At 39.7% G+C, this 20,570-nt stretch overlaps 1 protein-coding gene across 9 annotated transcripts in view; it reads right to left on the bottom strand.

Moving 5' to 3' along the window:
• Positions 1-20,126, bottom strand: part of ilf3b (interleukin enhancer binding factor 3b) — a 70,111-nt gene extending 49,985 nt beyond the window's left edge. For 4 of the 9 annotated variants that reach the window (XM_069927522.1, XM_069927528.1, XM_069927527.1 and 1 more), the window contains exons 1-4: positions 19,982-20,071; positions 12,215-12,369; positions 8,230-8,456; positions 2,163-2,189 (exon numbers count right to left, since the gene is read on the bottom strand). In XM_069927522.1, coding sequence (XP_069783623.1) covers positions 2,163-2,189; positions 8,230-8,456; positions 12,215-12,217 — 257 coding nt within the window. In that variant the 5' untranslated portion in view covers positions 12,218-12,369; positions 19,982-20,071. Of the gene's footprint in view, positions 1-1,035; positions 1,143-2,162; positions 2,190-8,229; positions 8,457-12,214; positions 12,370-19,894 lie in introns of those variants that run through there. The other 5 variants (XM_069927526.1, XM_069927524.1, XM_069927523.1 and 2 more) reach the window with 5 other exon arrangements.
• Between the last annotated feature and the right edge of the window lie 444 nt (positions 20,127-20,570).

Raw genomic sequence — 20,570 nt, 5'->3', positions numbered from 1 at the left:
ACTAGGTTTGATTATATCAAGCTTTCCCAACTGTTCAGATAATCTCTCCGTTGCCAGCATCTTGCCAATAGTTAATGTTTAAACAGCAGGATTGTAGATCCCTGCCTTTTGTCATCATCCTTTTTTGAGTTTAGTTTTCTTTCAATCTTTGGGCTTCAACAGCTCTATTATTTGTTTTGTTATAAACCCTCAGGTGCAGACTACCAGATCCTGGCAACTTGTCTGCCTTTAGTCCCAGGAGTTTCCCTTAATGTGGTCTCTCTCATGATGAGGATTTTTCAAAGTTCTTCCATACAACAAAATTAGCCTATCCCTACGAAAGTGTTTTTCCACAGTAATGATGCAAAGAAGCCCCCAGATTTACGGGATATGCCATTTTGTTTCCAGTTATTAATTAATTCACCAGGATCATTCACAAGAGGTCTCACTTTTACCCTGGCCACCCTCCTCTTTGTACAAGTTTTGCCTGAAATTAATTTTATTTCTCCTTTTGCTGGTTACTCAATATTCAGTCTTCCTGCTTCTCCTAGCCGTATCACTTTGTATGCCCCAAATTCAATTTAACACTTTCCTTGACCTTCTTTGTTAACTATGGATGATTCCCATTTCTCATGGAACCCTTCTTTCCAGTTCTGGTCACTCCATTTCGGGAAGAAAATAGTAGTTTTGGAAAGGATACATTTACCAGGACACAACCTGGATTTATGTGTATGAGTTAATAAGGAAAGATCAGACAAGCCTAGATGGTTTTCTCTGGAGTAGAGTCCGGATAGAAATTTATAAAATTGAGACAGGTAGGGTAGAGACAATCTTTTTGTCAGGGTAAAAAAAAGTCAGGTATTAGAAGGCATGCATTTGAAATGAGAAGGGAGATAGTTTAAAATATGTGTGAGATAGGCTCCTTTTTAAGACAGTGGCAGGTTTCTGGATCTTGCTGCTAGAGATAGCGGTAAAGCAGACATGATAGGAGCATTTAAAGGGTTCATAAATAGAAATGATATAGACACCAAGCGGGCACAGTAAATTTCTGCATACCATATTATGTTCAAACTGGAATAAATCTCTTTTGAGCATTATGAAGCAAATGTCAGTCACTGCTCATCCACTGATCACTGACACCCAGACAGCTCGAGCGAACTGCCTTTTCATACTGTTCTTAACGTTGAAGACAATGCTCTTGGACCTAGAATGTTTTCCCTCAAACTGTATGTGGAATTCTAACATTCTGGTCAATCTCCAATGGGATTCTTAACCACATGATTGATCTCTTGTGAATCCATAATGTTCAATAATCTTTTTCAAAGACATTGAAGCCACCTAAAAGGTAAATTATCCACTATTCTTTTTATTTTTTAATAAATTAAAAATAAAAAGACAAATAGAATGTAAGACCCATTTATTTTTACACAGTATTTTCCAGTGAAACTCTATGTCAGATTTCTGCTCTGATGATGCAAGTGTCCTGCAACAGCGATGCTGGACATACAAATGGTGATTTAAAATTATTCTAGTGTCTTTAATTCCAGATGAAAAGATAAAACTCACATTTATATAGAATTTTTCATGACCTCAATGTCCCAAAAGGCTTTACGACCAAATACCTTTTAAAAGTGCAGAAAACATGGCAGCCAATTTGCACACAGCAGAATCTCCTCCAAACAGCAATGAGGAAACAATGAGATAACTGTGGATAATTGACTGATAATCATTTAGAGATAGTCTGTATAGTACAGACCATCTTATACCCTCCAAAGGGCAGATGGAGCCCCAGTATGAATGGCAAAAAGTCAGTCCACACCATTACTAGTAACTTATGTTAGAGAGCAAAAGAAATGGAACAACGCTCCCCAAAATCTTCCCACGTGCATACTTCTACTTTGAAATATGGCATTAAAATTGGGTTCAAGTACAGAAATGTTCTAGTATTTTGCACATAAAATAGTCACAGCCTATTCTCTTAAAGAAATATTTTAAACATGCACGCACTATGAAGTCACCTGGATAGAAAACAAGTGTTGTAAATTGCAAAGTTGCAACTTTTTAATCCACATTTGTGATAGCAGCAGCAATATTACAGAAAGTCACAGATCTAATGTTTGTTATCAATAAAATTTTGCATCTGCAATAATCTACCAGTTTAATGATAATAAAATTTGGCATACATGGTAAAGTTGTCATGGTCTTCCATTCTGTGAAAGAAAAAGAAAAATAATAGGTCACGATAGAAATGTATGCACCAGCTGGTGCCATTCATGCCTTAGTTAACAGCCATTTCATTAACATGGGAAAAGGAGGCCAATCTGCCTCTCAAATTGGGTCTGCCAAAATCATTAAAATCATGGCTGATGTGACCTAACCACATGCCCTGCCACTGCACTCTATCTCTCCACCACCCACAATTCCCCCCCCTCCCCCCCACCAATACCCTTAGATAACAAGGGTATCTTTTATTTTGGAAGAGCAAAAAAACCTTCCATCTATAGAACTATTATCTAATTCACTGTTGAAAAGGACCAGTTCTAAACTTAAAAAGTATGCTCAATACTACTGGACTCCCAGACCAAAAAAAATCATAGTTCACCATAACACTGAATGCTTTTCAAATTAGCCTTAAAATTCCAGGGAACATAACCAAAGCCAATAAATCCATCCCACGGAATGATGATTTGGTGTGATCCAACTCAATTTTTGTAGAGCTAGATAAAAATCTCTAGTCTTGATTCTTAATTCAAGATGTCTCAACATTCCATTTACCCTTTGATCTTTTGATTTTTTAAATACCATAATTATTTTTCATGTTAATTTGAATTTTTTAAACTAATGACAAATGATAGTAGTTTAACTTTTTAATTAGCTTATGGGAAACATTTAAACCTGATCAAAAAAGTATTGCCTAATGTATCCTAGACATTTCCTCACTTCAGAGCATTGCATTGAAATACATGGAGAATAAAAGCATTTGTGAAGGAACAGTCATTAACACTTGAAATAATGTCTTCATTTGGTTTAGAAGTCCAAGATTTAAATCTGCCAAGAATGCCATGTTTAGATCAGAAAATAGCTCAATTTTTGTAAAAGATCAAATGTGTCTGATTCTTGGAAGAATTACTGCTTTACCAGGGGCCTTGACATTCCCATGGCCTCAAGATGGTCATATTGCAGGGCAAGGCCAAAAAAAACAGCAAAACAGAATGATGGAGCTACAATAGTGCTGTCAAAAATCAGAGAGTGTGGTTGGTTAGAAACCAAGAGACAATGAATGAATATTTTGTATCCAAAGGAGAATGTGACAAAGGAGGATGGTTCAGGTCAACTGTTCCTAGAAATGTATTTTATGTTGCAAGGGAGGCGCAGATAGTAATTACACAGGCTCTGACAACATCCTTTTCATTCCAATCCTTTTGGATCCAAGGGAGATGAGACAGAGGACAAAAGGATTAAAAAAATGTTATGATCCTGTTCAAAATGTCCACATCAATGAGGAAATAAAGTTACGAGCTTGTTTTTTCCTTTCATGTAGTACTGGGTCTAGATTAAGTCCCAAATAATTGAGTGCAGAAATCAAAAATAGATTCAGCAATAGCATCAGTAACTCAGGGAGATATTAACTATTGGATGGGAAGTTGAAAAAGATATCCCTCAGATGAATGCCTGATTGCTCAATTTCATAGATGCTTTTTTCCTTTGAAAACCCCACACAAATTTAGTCATTATAGTATTGCTTATGGGAGTTTGGTTGTGCTTTCTACATCAGACACTATTTCCAAGTATTTCTTTATTTAATTAATTGAAGCCAAAGTGTATCAATGTAATTTTGAAAAAAAAAACTCAGGGCAATGCAAAAACAGTGTTAAATGAGGGTCAGCACAGATTTATTAAAGGCAAATCCCATCTGATTAACCTTGGAGGACTTTATCAGGGCAATACAATTAGTATATTTAAACCTTCCAAGTGTTCTTGGAATCTACGCCACAGAAAAATTAAGCCCACATGGTCAAATGGGACATTGGAGTATGATGTTAATTTGTCTTACAAATATGCATTGTTTTGATTTTTGGACAAAGGAAAATTCCTGTGCTTGGTTCTGCCATTCCTATTTATATTCTATTTTGAAGTCTGCAAATAATACAAAACTCTGAAGTGAGGACAATGAAGAAAGCAATAATTTTAAGGTTAGTCAAATTACAGAAAGGGACATTCATATGGGAAAAGAAATTGATCAACAAGGAGAGCAGAATGACTAAAATAAACAATGTTTTCAAATTGAATGCACAAATGCAAAAGGTGATAGAAGTTGAGAGAAAGAATCATAATCTTTGCTTTTATTAACAGAAGTACAAAAGAAAGTTACATTAAGCATTGAGGCAAAACACCAGAAATTGAGCATAAAAGATCAAAGTAGTTGGATTTGTTCTTCTATGAACTAACATTGGGATTGCATGGTCATCTATGGCTCAGGAAGATTAATCTGTTACTTTAAGGCAAAGTTGTTCAAATTTCCTTCCTATTGTTATTATCTGTTACTATCAACTCACATTACACCAACAAGATGCATGTGGCCTAAAAATTCACTCAACAATATCAGGGTTATCCTTACTCCTTTGGCCCACCTCATCCATCCAACAAGGTCCATTCCTGAGAAAATCCCATTTGCTTGCATTTGGCCTAAATCTCTTTAAACCTTTCCTATTCATGAACTTGTTCAAATGTCTTTTGAACCATAATTATGTTAATTGCAACCACTTCCTCTAACAGCTCTTTCTAAATGCACACCTCCCACTCTGTGGAAAAATTGCCCCTCCACTCTCCTTTAAATCTTTCCTCTCTCACTTTAAACAAGTGGTTTTCAAACTGCCCCCCTAAACCCACTGCTCTAGACCCAATTTTACTGAAATATCTCTTGAGAAAAATTGTCATTGGCCCATTTTCTTTGGAGTTATGAAACCTTGAACACAAGTCAATTAGGCATGATTAAAACAGTGATTTTCAAACCTTGCTTTCCACTCACATACCACCTTAAGTAATCCTTTACTAACCACAGAGCACTTATAGCATAGGGATTACTTAAGGTGGAATGTGAGTTTGGCCGGGGGGGGGGAGGGAGAATGAATTTGAAAATCACTCCTTTAAATCTATGCCCTCTAGTTTTAGGTTCCCCTGCCTTGGGAACATCACAAAGTGTTCAATTTATTTAAGACCCCATGATTTTATAAACTTCTACAAGGTCACTTTAATCTCCTTCACCCAAGAAAACAGTTCCAAGACCTCCAGTCCCAGAAATATCTTTGAGAATCTTTTTTGGATCTTTCTCGGCATAATCACATCCTTCCTAGATTATATACTATACTCCAGATATGGTCTCTCCAATGTTCTATATAGCTGCAATGTACTAACTCTTGCACTCAACTCCGTCTGATGAAGTCAAAGCACGTCAAATACCTTCACTTCGACTATTGTGTTACTTTTAAAAGAACAACAACAAAACTATATACTATATTTGTGCCCCAAAGTCTCTATTCTAGAATATACCCAAGGAATTTCTATGCAAATCCTGTCCTTGCTTAATTTCCCTAACTATAACCAAATTCCATCTGTCCTCCCTTTATCCACTTTCCCAGTTAATCTAGATCCTGTTCCAACAGCAATCTTATTTTAGGCAACATTACTCACTATCTACAACTTAACTATTATTTGTGGTGGTCAATGCTGCAAACTTACTAATCACACCACCTATATTTTGTCCAAATCATTGATAACAACAGGGGACCCAGCAGCTTGCTTTGTGAAACAGCACTGGATTCAGGCCTCTAATCTGGGAAAATAACCCTGTACTTCCACATCCGACTACTTCCATCAGGCCAATTTTGTATCCAGAGGAAAAAGAAATTGCTAGAGGAACTCAGCAGGACAGGCAGCATTCATGGAGTGCAGTCATCCATCAACATTTCAGATCAGAATCTTTTTATCAAGAGGTGAAGGACACTGGATACAAGTTGGGACAGGTGGAGAAACCTGCACAGATAGGACTGGAGGGCTGGGGAAAAGGTTTGAAAAAAAAAGGTGAGATCAGAAGCAGATACAGTAGAGATGGAAAAAATTAGAAAAGGGAAGTTACCTAAATTGGAAAATGCTATGTCCATGCTGTTGGATTTTAGGCTGCCTAAGGAGGAATATCATACATCATTCCTTAAATTTGTTTGGCTTCACCCTGGCAATGGATGAGACTGAGAGCCATATCTACATAGGAATGGTAGGAGAATTAGAGTGGCTGGAAATCAGGAGTTGAGAAAGGATAGGTGGGCAGGGAGGACACACAAGAGAATGATCCCTGTGCTGAGAAGGGGTGGGGAGATGATATGATTGACATTGGAATCTCACTGAAGGCGCCAAAAATATCTAAGGATATGTCAGATGAGGAAACTGTTGGGGTGGAAAATGGGAACCAAAGAAACTCAATTCTTGTTCTGTTGTGAGGAAAGAAAAAGTTAGGCAAAAACAAGAGCTTAAATGAAGATCTTGCATATGAAACAAAGATTGGTGGAATTATGGACAGTGTGGGGGGGGGGGGGTAATCAAAGAATACAACATGATTTTGATCAGTTACAGATAAGAGACAGAGAAATAGCACATGGAGATTCATTCAGACAAGTGCAAGGTGTCACACTTTGAGAGTCAAATGTAAGGGGAATGTTTACAGTTAATGATAGGGCTCCTAAAATGATTGATGTGTTGAGGGTTCTGGGGGTCCCAGACATGTATGTGGCCATCCAAGTAAATAGAGCAGTAAAAAAGGCATCTGCTTTTCTTGGCTTCATTATATAAGGAATAGAGTTTGAAAATAAGGTCATGTTGCAGCTATACAAAACTTTGGTAAGGATGCTGTTGGAATATTGCATGCAATTCTGCTCATTCCATTACAGGAAAGAGATCAGAAGAAGTTTATCAAGATGTTGTGAATTATGGTGAGATTGGACAAACTTGGGTTGTTACCTCTGGAACACAAGAATGGAGACCCGATAGAGGTGCATAACATCACGAGAGGCATAGATAGGGTGGAGTCAGAAGATTATCCCCAGGGCAAAAAGAGGACACACACTAAAGGCAAGGTGCAAAAAGTTTGTGAGAGATATGCAAGGCAATTTTTTTTCCACTACAGAGAGTGGTTGGTGCCTGGAATGGGCTACCAAAATGCAATAGCATTTAAAAGGCTCTGATGGACACATGAATATGGGAGTTTAGACATCACATTCAACATAAGACACATGGGCTGAAGGACCTGTTTCTGTGTTGTATTATTTTGTGAGATGTTGGTAAGGGGTATAATCAATGGCAGAACAAGGGAAGCTATGTTTCTTGAAGAAAAAGGACATTTTCTGATGATCTATAGTAGAAGACCATCTCATGAGAGGACATCTGCTTCTGTTCTCACTTTTATCTCTAACCTCTCCCCCATCCCTTTAGTGGTCTCCTCCCCTCCGTGTTTCTCCACCATTTCACTTCTCTGCCCCTCCTCAGTACATATGGATCCCATTTTAGTTTTTCTCCATGAATGCTGCCTGATCTTCAATCTTCAGCACTGTCATGGAAATGGGCACCAAATCTCCCCATTTTAGGACTTCTGCATCCAATTAATTAGGTCACCCTGGATCTCAACTTTAGACCAGCCTATCAGGCAGGACAAGGTCCACTACCCTTGGGTACCTTTTCCAAAAAAAATGCACTCAAATTGATGAGACAGGATTTTTTAATGGGTTTAAAAGTGACTACTTTTCTTTGACAGTAGTGTTTTAGGATGGCAAGAGAGATCAGTTCAAGTTGAAATTGTACAAATGCAAATCTCTCCGCAACAAAGGTGGAGGAGATAGGTTGGTGATTGAAATCTTGCAAGTATTTAATATTAGTAGATATGGACAGATTTAAATTGACTAGCAAAGAGCTAAGACAAGAAACATTTGACATGAAATCAACATTATCTTCATGTACTCCCTGAACAATGGACAAGTTAATTTGATTAAATTATATTGGGGATTTCAAGAATATGGGGAAAATGAGAAAGGGCACTGTTGCATTGGTCAACTGAGGTGGCACAGTTACATCCTTCTCTGCTGCACCACACACAGACTTGAACCATTGTACACAAAAAGTAATTCATCTTCAGCAGTTCAAAGCTTTTCATAGTGATTCATCCCCTCCCTTCCACCTGTCAGCTATGATGTAAATCACACATACCCTTCTTTGTTCTCTCCTTCTGTCAGAGGTTCTTCAGTTGCTTCAGTGGCTTCGGTTTTAGAATTGGCTTTCTCCTGCTCATCCAACCAGTCTGAAACTGCCTTTAGTGCCCGTTCAGTATGTGACACCATATTCTGTACTGCTTCTAGCTCTTCTTGAGTGGGGTAGATGGCAGCATGTTTTGCCATCACATGCCGGTCATCATTCACAAAAATCCGCATAGGGCGCTGGAATGAAAACAGTGACATTTACATTCACATAAGACAAACCAGATAATAACCAGCACTAGGCCCAAATTTCTCTTTTTGGAGATTGTATTCTTTACACTTGGATATTTCACATCTCATGGTCAGTTCAAAAACAAAATCAATCTTGAACTACTTGAAGGGGATTTAAATCCTGCAGTGAGGATTTTCTGGTCATCAGAGGATGTAGCATTTGCTAAATCTCTCCCAGTTCCTAGAGATCACAGCCATTCATCTCTGATAACATTTTCAAATAGATACGTTTTACCTTTTGAGCACTGCAATCAAAGAGAATTTGAGCAGTTTTTTTCCTTACCTAGCACTAGGACCACAAACAAAATGAAAATCAACAAAAAAAATGTCAGTCTGCACCTTCTCTAGTTCAATATGCTTGGAGGTTCATCACTTCTGGACACTTGCACAAGAAAAGCAATTCCAGCCCTGTCACCTGGGAAACAGGATAAGAAAGTTGGAGGAAATTATCAGGTCCCTCAAACCTTTTCTGGCATTTAACGAGTCCATAGCTGGCTTCACTGGCCTCAACTCATCTTCTGCACCCATTTCCCATAGCCTTCAATTGTTCAAATATTAATTGCTATCTTAAATTTTTTGTGACCTTGCCTCCAACTCCAGGAAAGGGAATTCCAGAGATTTATTAGTCTCAAAATCAATTTCTGTGCAGTGCAATTTTTAGTGACACACCCTTATCTTGTAATTGTCTGGTTTTTGAAATTCTCACATTTGTTAGAGCAGCTCAACATCTACCCTGTCAATCCTTGAAGATCTTGTGAACTTCACTTGCGTTATCATTCTTCTAAACTCCAAGGAACACAGAGTAAAATTTAGCCTTTGGAAAGGGCCACTGTAGACCTTCTCTTTTTTGCGTAAAAAAAAATATCATTGCTTCCTATTAAATAGCTCCATTTTTAAATCCTCACTACCATTTTTATTCTACAAGCTTCAACCCTATGTCAAAAAAAGACAAAATTTGTCTTTAACCACACTGGTCTCACACAGGCTGTGGGTGAATTGCAGTTGAAGGACCCATTCAGATTGAAAACTGCTGGAGACTGGCTCAATTTAAAGATTATATTGGAACCAGAATTCGAGAGGGCACTGAGGGCTTCATTATCATATCAGAGGTTTGGATTTGGAGCTCTGATTGCGAGGGGTTGAACTGGACTCTGTGTGGCTGCAGGAGCGCTGGTGGTGAATCCAGACACTCAGCATCTCTGAAGGGACTCTCTTTTGCTTCTCTTTCTCCTATTGTTATGGCCACCAGACAATGTTCAGGGCAACTCTGTTTGCCTTATGGCAGTCGCAAGTTGAAGTATATCTCAATATAGGACACTTTTAATGTATTATTACAGGACAATAAAAGGGACCTTTGAACCTGTTATCATGTAGTACGTCTCCATTTAAAAAGAACAGGGATGTAATGTTGTGCTTTATAAGGTAATGGTGAAAACTCAGTTGGAGTACTGTGAGCAATTTTGGGCTCCACTTTTAAGAAAGTAGGTGCTGATGTTGGAGACCGTTCAGAGAAGATTCACAAGGATGATTCCAGTCATGAAAGGGTTATCACATAAGGAGTGTATGATAACCTTTTACTCTTGGTCTGTACTTAAGGACAGAGTAGATGTAGAAAGGTTGTATCCAATAGTGGGAGAGTCTACAAGAAGAGGGCACAACATCAGGATTGAAAGGCGTCCACTTAGAAAAGAGATGCATAGGAATTTCTTCAGAGGATGGTAAATCTGGATTGTTGCTACAGGCAGTTGTGGAGGTCAGGTATTTGGGTGCATTTAAGACAGAGATTGATCAGTTCTTGACTAGCTTGGGCATCAAAGGTTATGGGGCCAGACAGTGGGGCTGAGTGGTAAAATGAATCAGTCTCATGATTAAATGGCAGGGGAGACTGTATGGGCCGAATCATATTTCTGCCCCCATGTACTATGGCCTACATTGACCTAAACTTCAAAACTTATGATGCTACAACATCATATACACGATGTACTGCATTAAGGTTTATTTTTGAATAAAAGTCAAGCTCATTCTTCTGCTACTTATACAAGCATGAAATCAAAATGAATTTAAAAATGGAATGCTGGTCCCAAATCCAGAAATGCCACCCCATTAGGATTCCCAAACAATGGGACAACAGATTAAGTTTAACTGTAAAATGTTAATTCTAGCCCTCATTGAGTCCCAATGCCACTTTCAAAGAGGAAACCTTGCTTCTTCATTTAAATCCAATTAGGAGCCAAAATAGCCTGCATCGTATGAAACATGGCTGTTTGAGAAGTTAAATGAACATGGCATCCAAAGCAAGTTGGCTAATTGAATTCAAATTAGCTTAGTGACAGGAGGCAAAGGGGAGTGAAAGAAGGACATTTTTATCATTGGCAATCTGGTGACTGGCAGTGCACTACAACTGTGCTGTGACACTTCTTCCTTATGATTATACATGAACGATTAGCAAGTCTGCAGATGACATCAAAACTGACAAAGTTGTGCAAAGAAAGGTGTGTTGCCCAAGACTGCAGCAGGCTAAAAATCAGTTGGAACATAGAGCAGGGAACTGCTAGATGGAAGTTAATCCAAGTGCAAGGGAATGCATTTTGGCAAGTCAAAATGAAGCAGAACATGTACAGTAAACGGTGGCATACAAGAATGTTGAAGAACAGAGGGACCTTTGGGCCCAAGCCCACATTTCCCTGATAATCCCACAGATGAAGACATCATTTGGAATGCATACACTGAGTCGAGGTATCACAAAGCAGGCTGTATTTGGAGCAATGAGCACATTCCTGGTGGCCATGCTGTAGAAAATATGATTGCACTGGGGAAAATGTAGTGGAGATTCACCAGGATATTGCTTGGATTGGACACTTATGAAAAAGATTGGACAAGCTAGTTTTTCCTGAAGCCATGGAGGCCGAGGGGTGACTTGAAAGAGATACAAATTTATGAATAAGACAGTGTAGATATTTAAAAAGCTTAGGCCTTTTATTTCCTATGGATACTGCATGACCTGCAGTTTCTCCAACATCTTTTCATTCTGCTGTAGATAGTTAAAAAACCTTTTCTTCCTCTCTGTGGTAGGAGTGAGGGTATGTGAAGTAGGTAAGAGGATGGAGTTTTAAAGGGATTGAAGGTTAAAGTTTTTTTTTAAACATTTAAAATGTTTTGTCAGAGGAGATGCTTAAGAGGCATTTAAACAGACAAGGTGTACTGGATCCCAATGGAGACAAATGGGCAAGATCAGCATGGACATGGTGTATAAGTGACTCTACAAATACAAAAAAACACGGTAAATTTTAACATTTGTCTCCTTTCAAACACAAGATTGCCAGCTGTACAGCTGAAGAGGTAGTGTTGAAATCAGTTAAGTAATCTTTTTAGAATGCAAAATATTAAAATGCCATGGAAGCAATAAATCTGGGCAACACAATTATATGAATGTGCAGTATACAATAATCCATTTAAATTAAATGAATGATAAAATCAAGAGCAGCTTTAGCTCTGAATAGGGAAAAATGACCTCTAGTTTATGTGGGGCGAAAAAGGCCACCAGAAACATCTTTGAAGTGAATGAACGTAGCCTATGTTGGGCATAATAGTGGCAATCAATATAATTTTGCAAAAATGAAAATTAACTGGTTTTCCCAAATGAAATAAACCAAATTTTTCAATACAGCTATGTATCACAAAAGGCAGGTGAACTCTGTAACACTCACCATTGTGATTTTAGTCTCCACGTGCTCTTTCTCCTCAGGTGCTCTTGGCCCCGTGAGCAGTTTATTTGGTCCCCTTCAAGGTTTTACGAAGCTTTTCAAGTTCCTCAGATGATTCTTTCAACCCCACTTCAAAGCATAGATGCAACTCCTCGTATCTATGATCAAACAGGATAATAAGCATCTTCCCCCATTAAGTCATGCTTAAACAGTTACTAGCCCCCTTCACACTAGCAGTTGAACATGGGTTGAAGCAGTTCATCTGGCAGTGTGAACATTCCAAACCCAGTGGGGGGGGGGGGGGGGTATAAATTGACCACCAACCAAGGTTGTATCAGAGCCTAGCTGTTTTGACTTAGCTCCAATGTAAACGGGCCACCCGCTATGCTGGGTAGCTTTAGTGACATTATTGCCTGAAAGCGCGCACGAGTCTGGCGGAAAACATTTTGGAGGGAAGGTCAGCGTTTCAGTGTAGTTAAGACTAGTGTTCTGTTTTCAAAGGTTTTTAGTGTAGGTGCTACTGTAGTATTGACATGACACATGTAGTGCTAGTGTAGTTATATTTCAAAGTTTTTTTTAATGTCGATATTAGTTTTAGTGCTGTTTTATTATTAGTGTTGTGATAATGATGGCCTACTGCGGAGACCGGGAGCTGCAGGAGCTCCTCTCGATAAGGGCCAAGGAGGAAATCTCCAAACACGTAACAGGCACCATGAAGGACAGCCCGTTATATGAGAGGGTCACCTGTTGGCGCATGAACCTAGATTTGACACTGTCTGCCAGATTGTGAGTGCTTTGTCCTCAATTTGAACAGCCTGAAGCCCATGCTCTTTTGTACATTGTCCATGTATGTCTTATTAAATTGTGCACGTTGTTTCCCCCCACATTTTATTAAATTGTTTTTCCCCACGCTCTTTCATAAATTGTGCATTTATGTGCTTTATTCCCACTATGATTTCACTACCCTGCGCATATGTAATACTGTGTGTCGCTCAGGACATCATCTCTGGAGATTGGCCCCCCCCTTAACTCTGCGATACTGGATATTTAATGTTAAAGGGCACACAGACCCGGGATTTCATGGTCCAGTGTGAATGGACTCCCAGTATTTCAACACGGATTGTTCACATGCCAATTTAGCGGATTGCCAATGTGAAAAGGCTGAAAATTTAAAACAATTAAAGCATTAGATTAAATAGAGGAAACAGAATACAAATTTTCCAAGATAGTTTGGATGAACTGAACCATTAATATATAGGAAAATATAATACAGTAAAACAACAAAAGGCTAAGCTTTGAAGCTTTTCAGCTCAAGTACCATCTCCATAATTGCTCTTACAGACGAGCAGATTTTAGGAACTTGTCAAAATGTAGTTTTGACAACAAGTTTTGTTGTCTACCACTTCAAATATACCAGGGTTTTGTCTATTGGCAGTTGGAGATGCAATTTTGCTCTTGGTCAAAGATGTTTTGCATGCACAATCTTTTCATAGTAAAGAATTTATTACAAACTACAGTATACCAGGTCAAGGGATTTAGCTATGGGGAAAACAAAGCACAAACAAAGATAGACCCAGGATCACATTCTGCAGTTACAAATTAAAATGTCCCAAACAATAGCACCCATTCCTACCAAAACACACTTCCTCAATTGCAAAAGCTTGAGCTGCCAGCCAGCCAAAATTACAGTAACTATTCTTTGGACATGAAGATTATAACTGTTTTCCTCAACAATACATTCTCAAAATTCAGAAGCAATTAAGTGGTCATGAATTCTTATCTAATGTATCAATAATTCCCTTTATTCATTTATTACGGATGCAACGTATGTAGCAGTTTTACTTGCAAGGGTACAAATGAGTGGATAACCAAACCAATCAGCAATGCAGCTGTTTCAAGCAATAATTATACTCACAATAAAACAGGAGTAAATGTTAAAACAAGTTTCAATTCTTGGGAGATCAAGATTTACATTTTCTCTGCTCACTTTTCTTTCAAAGTTTGTACATAATAGTTTCAATGTCCACATACCTTTAACAGCAACTGCAACAGAGGCCAACTTTAACAAAGTTGAATAAAGTTTCCATTCAAGTATGTATTAAATTTGATGTACAATTTCAAATGTTTGTAATTTTCAAATCAAACTGGGAGATTGTTTTGTTGAGCACCTTCACTCTGTCCATTGAAATAACAGGGTCCTCCCAGTGGCCAACCATTTTAATTTCATGCCTTATTTCGACACTGACACGCCTGTCCATGGCCTCATGCACTGCCACACTGGAGGAACAACACCTAACATTCCATCGAGTACTCCATCCAGATGATATTAATATCAACCTCCAGTTTCCATTAAACCTTTCCCTTTCTTCTTTCTCTATCCCGGTCTCCTTTCCTCAGGCTCCCCACCCCCTTCCTCTACATTCAGAGAGCCACCCCATCTCAAATTACATCATCTTTTTTATCCTGCTCTCCCACCCATGTCCACTGATGACTTGCCTGTTAACGTCCCTCTCTGGCTTCTTTCCCACATCACCCCAAACTTCCTGCTTTTTAATTATACCTTGATGAAGGGCTAAGGCCCAAAACATTGGTTATATCCCTTTGCTTTAGATGCTGGGTGACCTGCCGAGTTTCTACAGCATTTTGAGTATTGCAACGTAGGAATATAGCAACTTGTACACCCAATTTCTACAAAGCCATCATCTCCAAACACCTAGTATGCAGATTGTCAGTGACCAGGGAAATTATCGTATTTTAGTTCCATTAATTTCTGCACTAAATTATACTAGTCTCCTCACTTACTCCAAACCAGCTCCCTTCTGCAATTTCACAAGTTTTATTCCCAGAAGATTTAACTGGCATCATTTCCTTCATCTCAATAATATCACTATTTAAAATTATTTCAGCTTTGCAGGCTGAACCATCATTTAATTGAGTATCACCTCCTACTGGAGGTCACAGAAAGCACTGTTCCAACTGAAGAGCTGACACACTGAAGGATCCAGAGAGCTTGGTAACCCATGAAATTCAGGCAGCTTCTCCCCAGCAATGATCTCATCATTGATTGGCAACACCACTTTCCAAAAAAATAATTTTCATAGGCAACCTGTCCATGCTAAAGCACAGGGAGATTCATTGCTAAAGGCTAAGTTCCCAACACAGCATCAGGAAAGACAGAGGCTCACCACAGTTCCTTACACAGCAGTATTGGCAATAACAAATGGCTTTAAATACTGTATTTTGCTATTTCACTTCTTTTAGCTCAGTTTTTTCAAAGCTCAAGCAAAAATGCCAGATTGTGAGTGCTTTGTCCTCAATTTGAACAGCCTGAAGCCCATGCTCTTTTGTACATTGTACATGTATGTCTTATTAAATTGTGCACGTTGTTTCCCCCCACATTTTATTAAATTGTTTTTCCCCTCGCTCTTTCATAAATCGTGCATTTATGTGCTTTATTCCCACTATGATTTCACTACCCTGTGCATATGTAATACTGTGCGTCGCTCAGGACATCATCTCTGGAGGTTGGCCCCCCCCTTAACTCTGCGATACTGGGATTTCATGGTCCAGTGTGAATGGACTCCCAGTATTTCAACATGGATTGTTCACACACCAATTTAGCGGATCTTACCAAGACACAAATTTTTAACACTCAATCCACAGATCAGGTACATCAATAACATGATACCTGTAGTAAACTTCTTTGTTATTGTGGAATTGAAACATGCAAGCAAAAGAAAAGTTTCAATTTTTCAGAGGTAAAATAAAAAAAAAATTGAGTAACTACAATATATTGTTCACCTTTCAACTCTTTTTTTTTGGATTCCATCCTCCCAACCCTCTACCCTACTTCCAACTCATTTGGTGGCATCACTAACATTCCAATCATTCTTCCTTGAAACAGTCCATTTACTATACAAAATACATGCACACAGGATCAAATATTGAACTGTAACCATCAAAAACAAGCACATACAGTAACAGATGTACCCAATTCACCAAGGATATCAAGACAGAAAAATAACAAACATTCCACTTGAGTCCTCACAATGGACAGAACAGTTTCAGATGGATGGACCTCAGCCAAGACAAGGGTAAGGATTTCAAAATAATTATTGTAATTTAATTAAAAGAGAAATGGAAATAAATTTTCAACCAGAAAGTGGAAGATACTTGGAACCTATTAGCTAAATAAGGTGGTAGAATCAAACCTCGATTGTGAGGTCACATACAAGTCAAATATTTGATAATTTGTTTGATTTCATTTCTTATGATACAGCCAGAACATGTATCTATCAGAATCTGGACATTTGGGCTTGCTAATTAATATCCATGACACAATAACCTCCAATAAGAATTTAATCACTTTCATTCAACATTCAAGATTTAGAAGATACCTGGAACTCAATAGCTAATAAGTAGAATTAAAAAAAAACAAATTCTTTAGCATTTATACAAGCATGCTGCATGGAAGATCTTAAAAGATCACAAAATGTTCAGTGGGCACAATGGGCCAAATGATCACAAGCTGGAAATATGTATAGAATTACTCAACCATATCGCACAATAACACTAAGGAGTGGCCTCCAATAATGACAACCACCTTTTCTTGCAAGGTACAAATCCAAACAGTACTTCTCCATTTCATTTCTACCTTCCACTATCAGGCAGATTAGCATTTTTGTTTAAAAATTAAACCAGATTCAGAATCTACCAGTGTCTTTTCAGTCGAGCCTTCAAAATTTAAATTTAATTTCTGACAATCAGCTTTGACAGGTTGGAAAGGAGTTCAGATCACCATAAAATCTGTGAACGTTTAGACAGGACACGGTTTGATTACATGGCAGATGTCCTCAGCATTGTAATTGTATAGCTCTGAACACTTTGCGTCTGTATTCACAGGAGTAAAGGACCTTGATCTCGGCGAGGTTAAAATTGAACAGGCCTGTGTGTTGGACAATGTGGAAATTAAGGAAGTGCTGCACCTTCTTAAAAATAAGTCCCTGGGGCTGGGTGCAATATACCCCAGGCTGCTGTGGGAAGAGTAGCTATGATCTTTGAATCCTCTTTGGCTGCAGGGGAGGTGCCCGAGGATTGGAGAATGGTAAATGTAGTCCCCTTGTTTAAAAAAAGGGGATAGGGAGAATCCTGGGAATTATAGATCAGTGAGTCTTATGTCACTGCTGTGCAAACTAATGAAGAGGATTCTTAAGGATAGGATGGATCTATGAGGATTTTGAAAAGTACAGTCTGATCTGGTAAGACCATACTTAGAATATTGTGTTCCGTTCTGGTTACCTCATTCTAGGAAGGATGTGGAAGCTATGGATAGGGTGTAGAGATTTACCAGGTTGTTGTCTGGATAAGGAAACAAGTCTTATGAGGCAAGGTTAGCAGAGCTGGGACTTTTTTCTTTGAAGCGTAGAAGGATGAGAGGACTTGATAGAGGTCTACAAGATTATGAGAGGCATAGATAGGGTGGATAGTCAGCACCTGTTTCCCAAGGCAGGATCAGCAAACCAGAGGACATATTTACAAAGTTAAGGGAGGGAGGTTTAGGAGAGGCATCAGGGTTTTTAAAAAAATTAACAGAATTGTGGGTGCCTGGAATTCCTTGCCAGGGTTGGTGATGAGGCTGAAACATTAGGGTCATTTAGAAACATTGAGCAAAATAGAGGGTTATGGGGTTGGGACATTCTGGTAATTTTTTTAAAAAAGGAGGAATTATATGGGTCAGCACAACAAGCGGTAAAGGTGCTGTATTGATCTCTGTTCTATCAATGAGTATTTCAAGCAAACAAAGCAGAAAAAAACATCTGTTACAAATCCTGTCCAATGAATGGACTTAAAATGTAAACAATGTTCTCTGATGTACTTCTGTTGGTTTATTAAAATATTTGGCATTTAACCAGCATATAAAATCAAATGCTAAAAATATGATTTTTCATAGTTTCACCCAATGCTTAAAAAATGTATGCATAATTATTTTCCTAATCAACAAATATACATTGTGTATTACCATTTTAAAGAACAATCCTTTTTCACAATGCCTTTAATTTTGCTACTTTTGCTTTGCATCTCTTGATAACAAACTATTTCCAAGATCAGAACCACTGGAAACTGATTAAGGACTGATAATGGATGGTCAACATGACTTTATGCATTGTAGGTTGTGTTTAACCAATCATGTAGTTTTTCAAGGAGTTTACCAAGAAAGTAGTTGAAAGCCTGTGAATGTTATCTACATGGACTTCAGTAAGGCCTTTGACAAGGTAGCATATGGAAAGTTAGTCAGGAAGGTAGTGAACTGGATTTGACAATTGATGGATGGGAGAAGCCAGAGTAGTGGTGGATGATAACTTCTTAGACTGGAGGCCTATGACTAGTGATGTTCCTCAGGGATTGGTGCTTGGACCATTGTTTGTCATCAATATAAATGATATGGATGTGGTAAATTGGATTAACAAGTATGAAGATGTCATTAAGATTGGAGGAATTGTGGACAATGAAGAAGGTTTTCAAAGCTTGCAGAAGGATCTGGACCAGATAGAAAAATGGGAAGAAAGAATTTAATACAGAAAAGTGTGAAGTGTTGCATTTTGAAAGGAAAAACCAAGAAAGGACATACGTAGTGAAGAACAGAGGGACCTGGGGGAACAGATACATTCATTCAAGTACCTTGCCGTTCACAGCGAGATAGGATTGTAAAGAGAGATTTGGCATATTGGCCTTCATAAATCAAAGATGTTATGGTAAAGTTGTACAAGACATTAGTAAGGTGAAATTTGGAGTATTGTGTGCAGTTTTGATTACCCAACTACAGGAAATACATCAATGAGATAGAAAGAGTGCAGAAAAGATTTACAAGGAAATTGCCCAGATTCCAGAAACTGAGTTATAAGGTTAAATAGATTATGACTTCATTCCCTGAAGAGTAGAAGAATGAGGAGAGATTTGATAGAGGTATTTAAAATCATGAGGGGGATGAACAGATTAAATGTAGATGAGCTTTTTCCACTGATACAAAGCAGAGGACAATGGTTAAGAGTGAAAGGGAAAAGGTTTAGGGAGAGCTTCTTGTTTAGGGGCAGGCAGCGTGAAGACATGGGGGTGGGAGACGTGAAGACATAGGGGGGGGGGAAACGGACGACGCGAAGACATCGGGGGGGGGGGACGGACGACGCGAAGACATCGGGGGGGGGGACGGACGACGCGAAGACATCGGGGGGGGGGGACGGACGACGCGAAGACATCGGGGGGGGGGGGACGGACGACGCGAAGACATGGGGGGGGGGAAATGGACGACGCGAAGACATCGGGGGGAGTAGAGCTGAGGGAAGGAACCTCGAAGCTCCAAGGGGGCGGAAGTGCGCGGCTTTGGAGGAGGAGCCAGGCCCCCAGGACCGCCCACCAGCGCCTCCAGCCTCGCCGCCGCCATTTTTAATGCGACCGCCTCACGCAGCGACGCCGTGAGGGGGGAGGGGAACCGGACTCAGGCCGCGCCGACATCCAGATGGATCTCGGATCAATTCGTCACCGACGCTTCCCTTGCCCAGGACCCCATTCTTCCCCCCCCACCTCAGCCCGCCAGCTGGCGCCTGACTAGGCCAAGGCCGTCGGTGACGCACTTCATGTTGTGGGGACATGCAGGGTGGGGGGGGGGCGACGGGGCCAACGACAAACCATCCGACTCAACCGGTGAGTGGCGCACTCCAGTCGATGCGCTGGGTCTGTCCGGCTAGGGGCCGAGGCCACGCAGCTCCCGGTTACCTTCAGCCGCCTCGTTCACTCGCCTCCTCACGCTGCACACGCTCTAACCGGGGGGGGGGGGAGGGAGGGACAAAAAGCCTCACGTGACCGCGCGTCGACAACGGCTCTTTTATGTGGCGACTCGCGCTTGCGTGGAAGTAGGGCCGATGCTCGCGCTCCTCTCCCATCGACGCGGAGGAATCATTCAAACCGACCAATCACGCGACGAATGAGCAAGGAACGTCTGTGATTGTGACTTCGGCCTGCGCGTCGGATCCTCGCGCTTTGCCTTCTGGGGAATGTAGTTTGATGGATCTGGAACAAAAGCAAGACTGCAGCAGCCCTGGGCTGGTGGACGAGCTGTAGAACCTCGCTCCAGTTAGTTTGAATGAATCACATCTTGAGCCTGAAACATTGGTTATCTTTGCTACATCAAGGACACTATTTGACCTGCTGAGTTTCTCCAGCTTTGTGTATTTACTGATCAAACAGGATTCTTGAAACAATGAAGGTGACTGATGATGAGAATTATCTTTAGAATCAAAAATCAAGGGAATTCTGCCTGGCCTGCAGGACAAAGAAATGCTTTTTGAATGCTTTCACACTAAGA

Source organism: Narcine bancroftii, chromosome 3 (genome assembly GCF_036971445.1).
Source record: "Narcine bancroftii isolate sNarBan1 chromosome 3, sNarBan1.hap1, whole genome shotgun sequence".
Taxonomy (NCBI): Eukaryota; Metazoa; Chordata; class Chondrichthyes; order Torpediniformes; family Narcinidae; genus Narcine; species Narcine bancroftii.
This window is presented reverse-complemented; position numbering and strand designations above follow the sequence as displayed.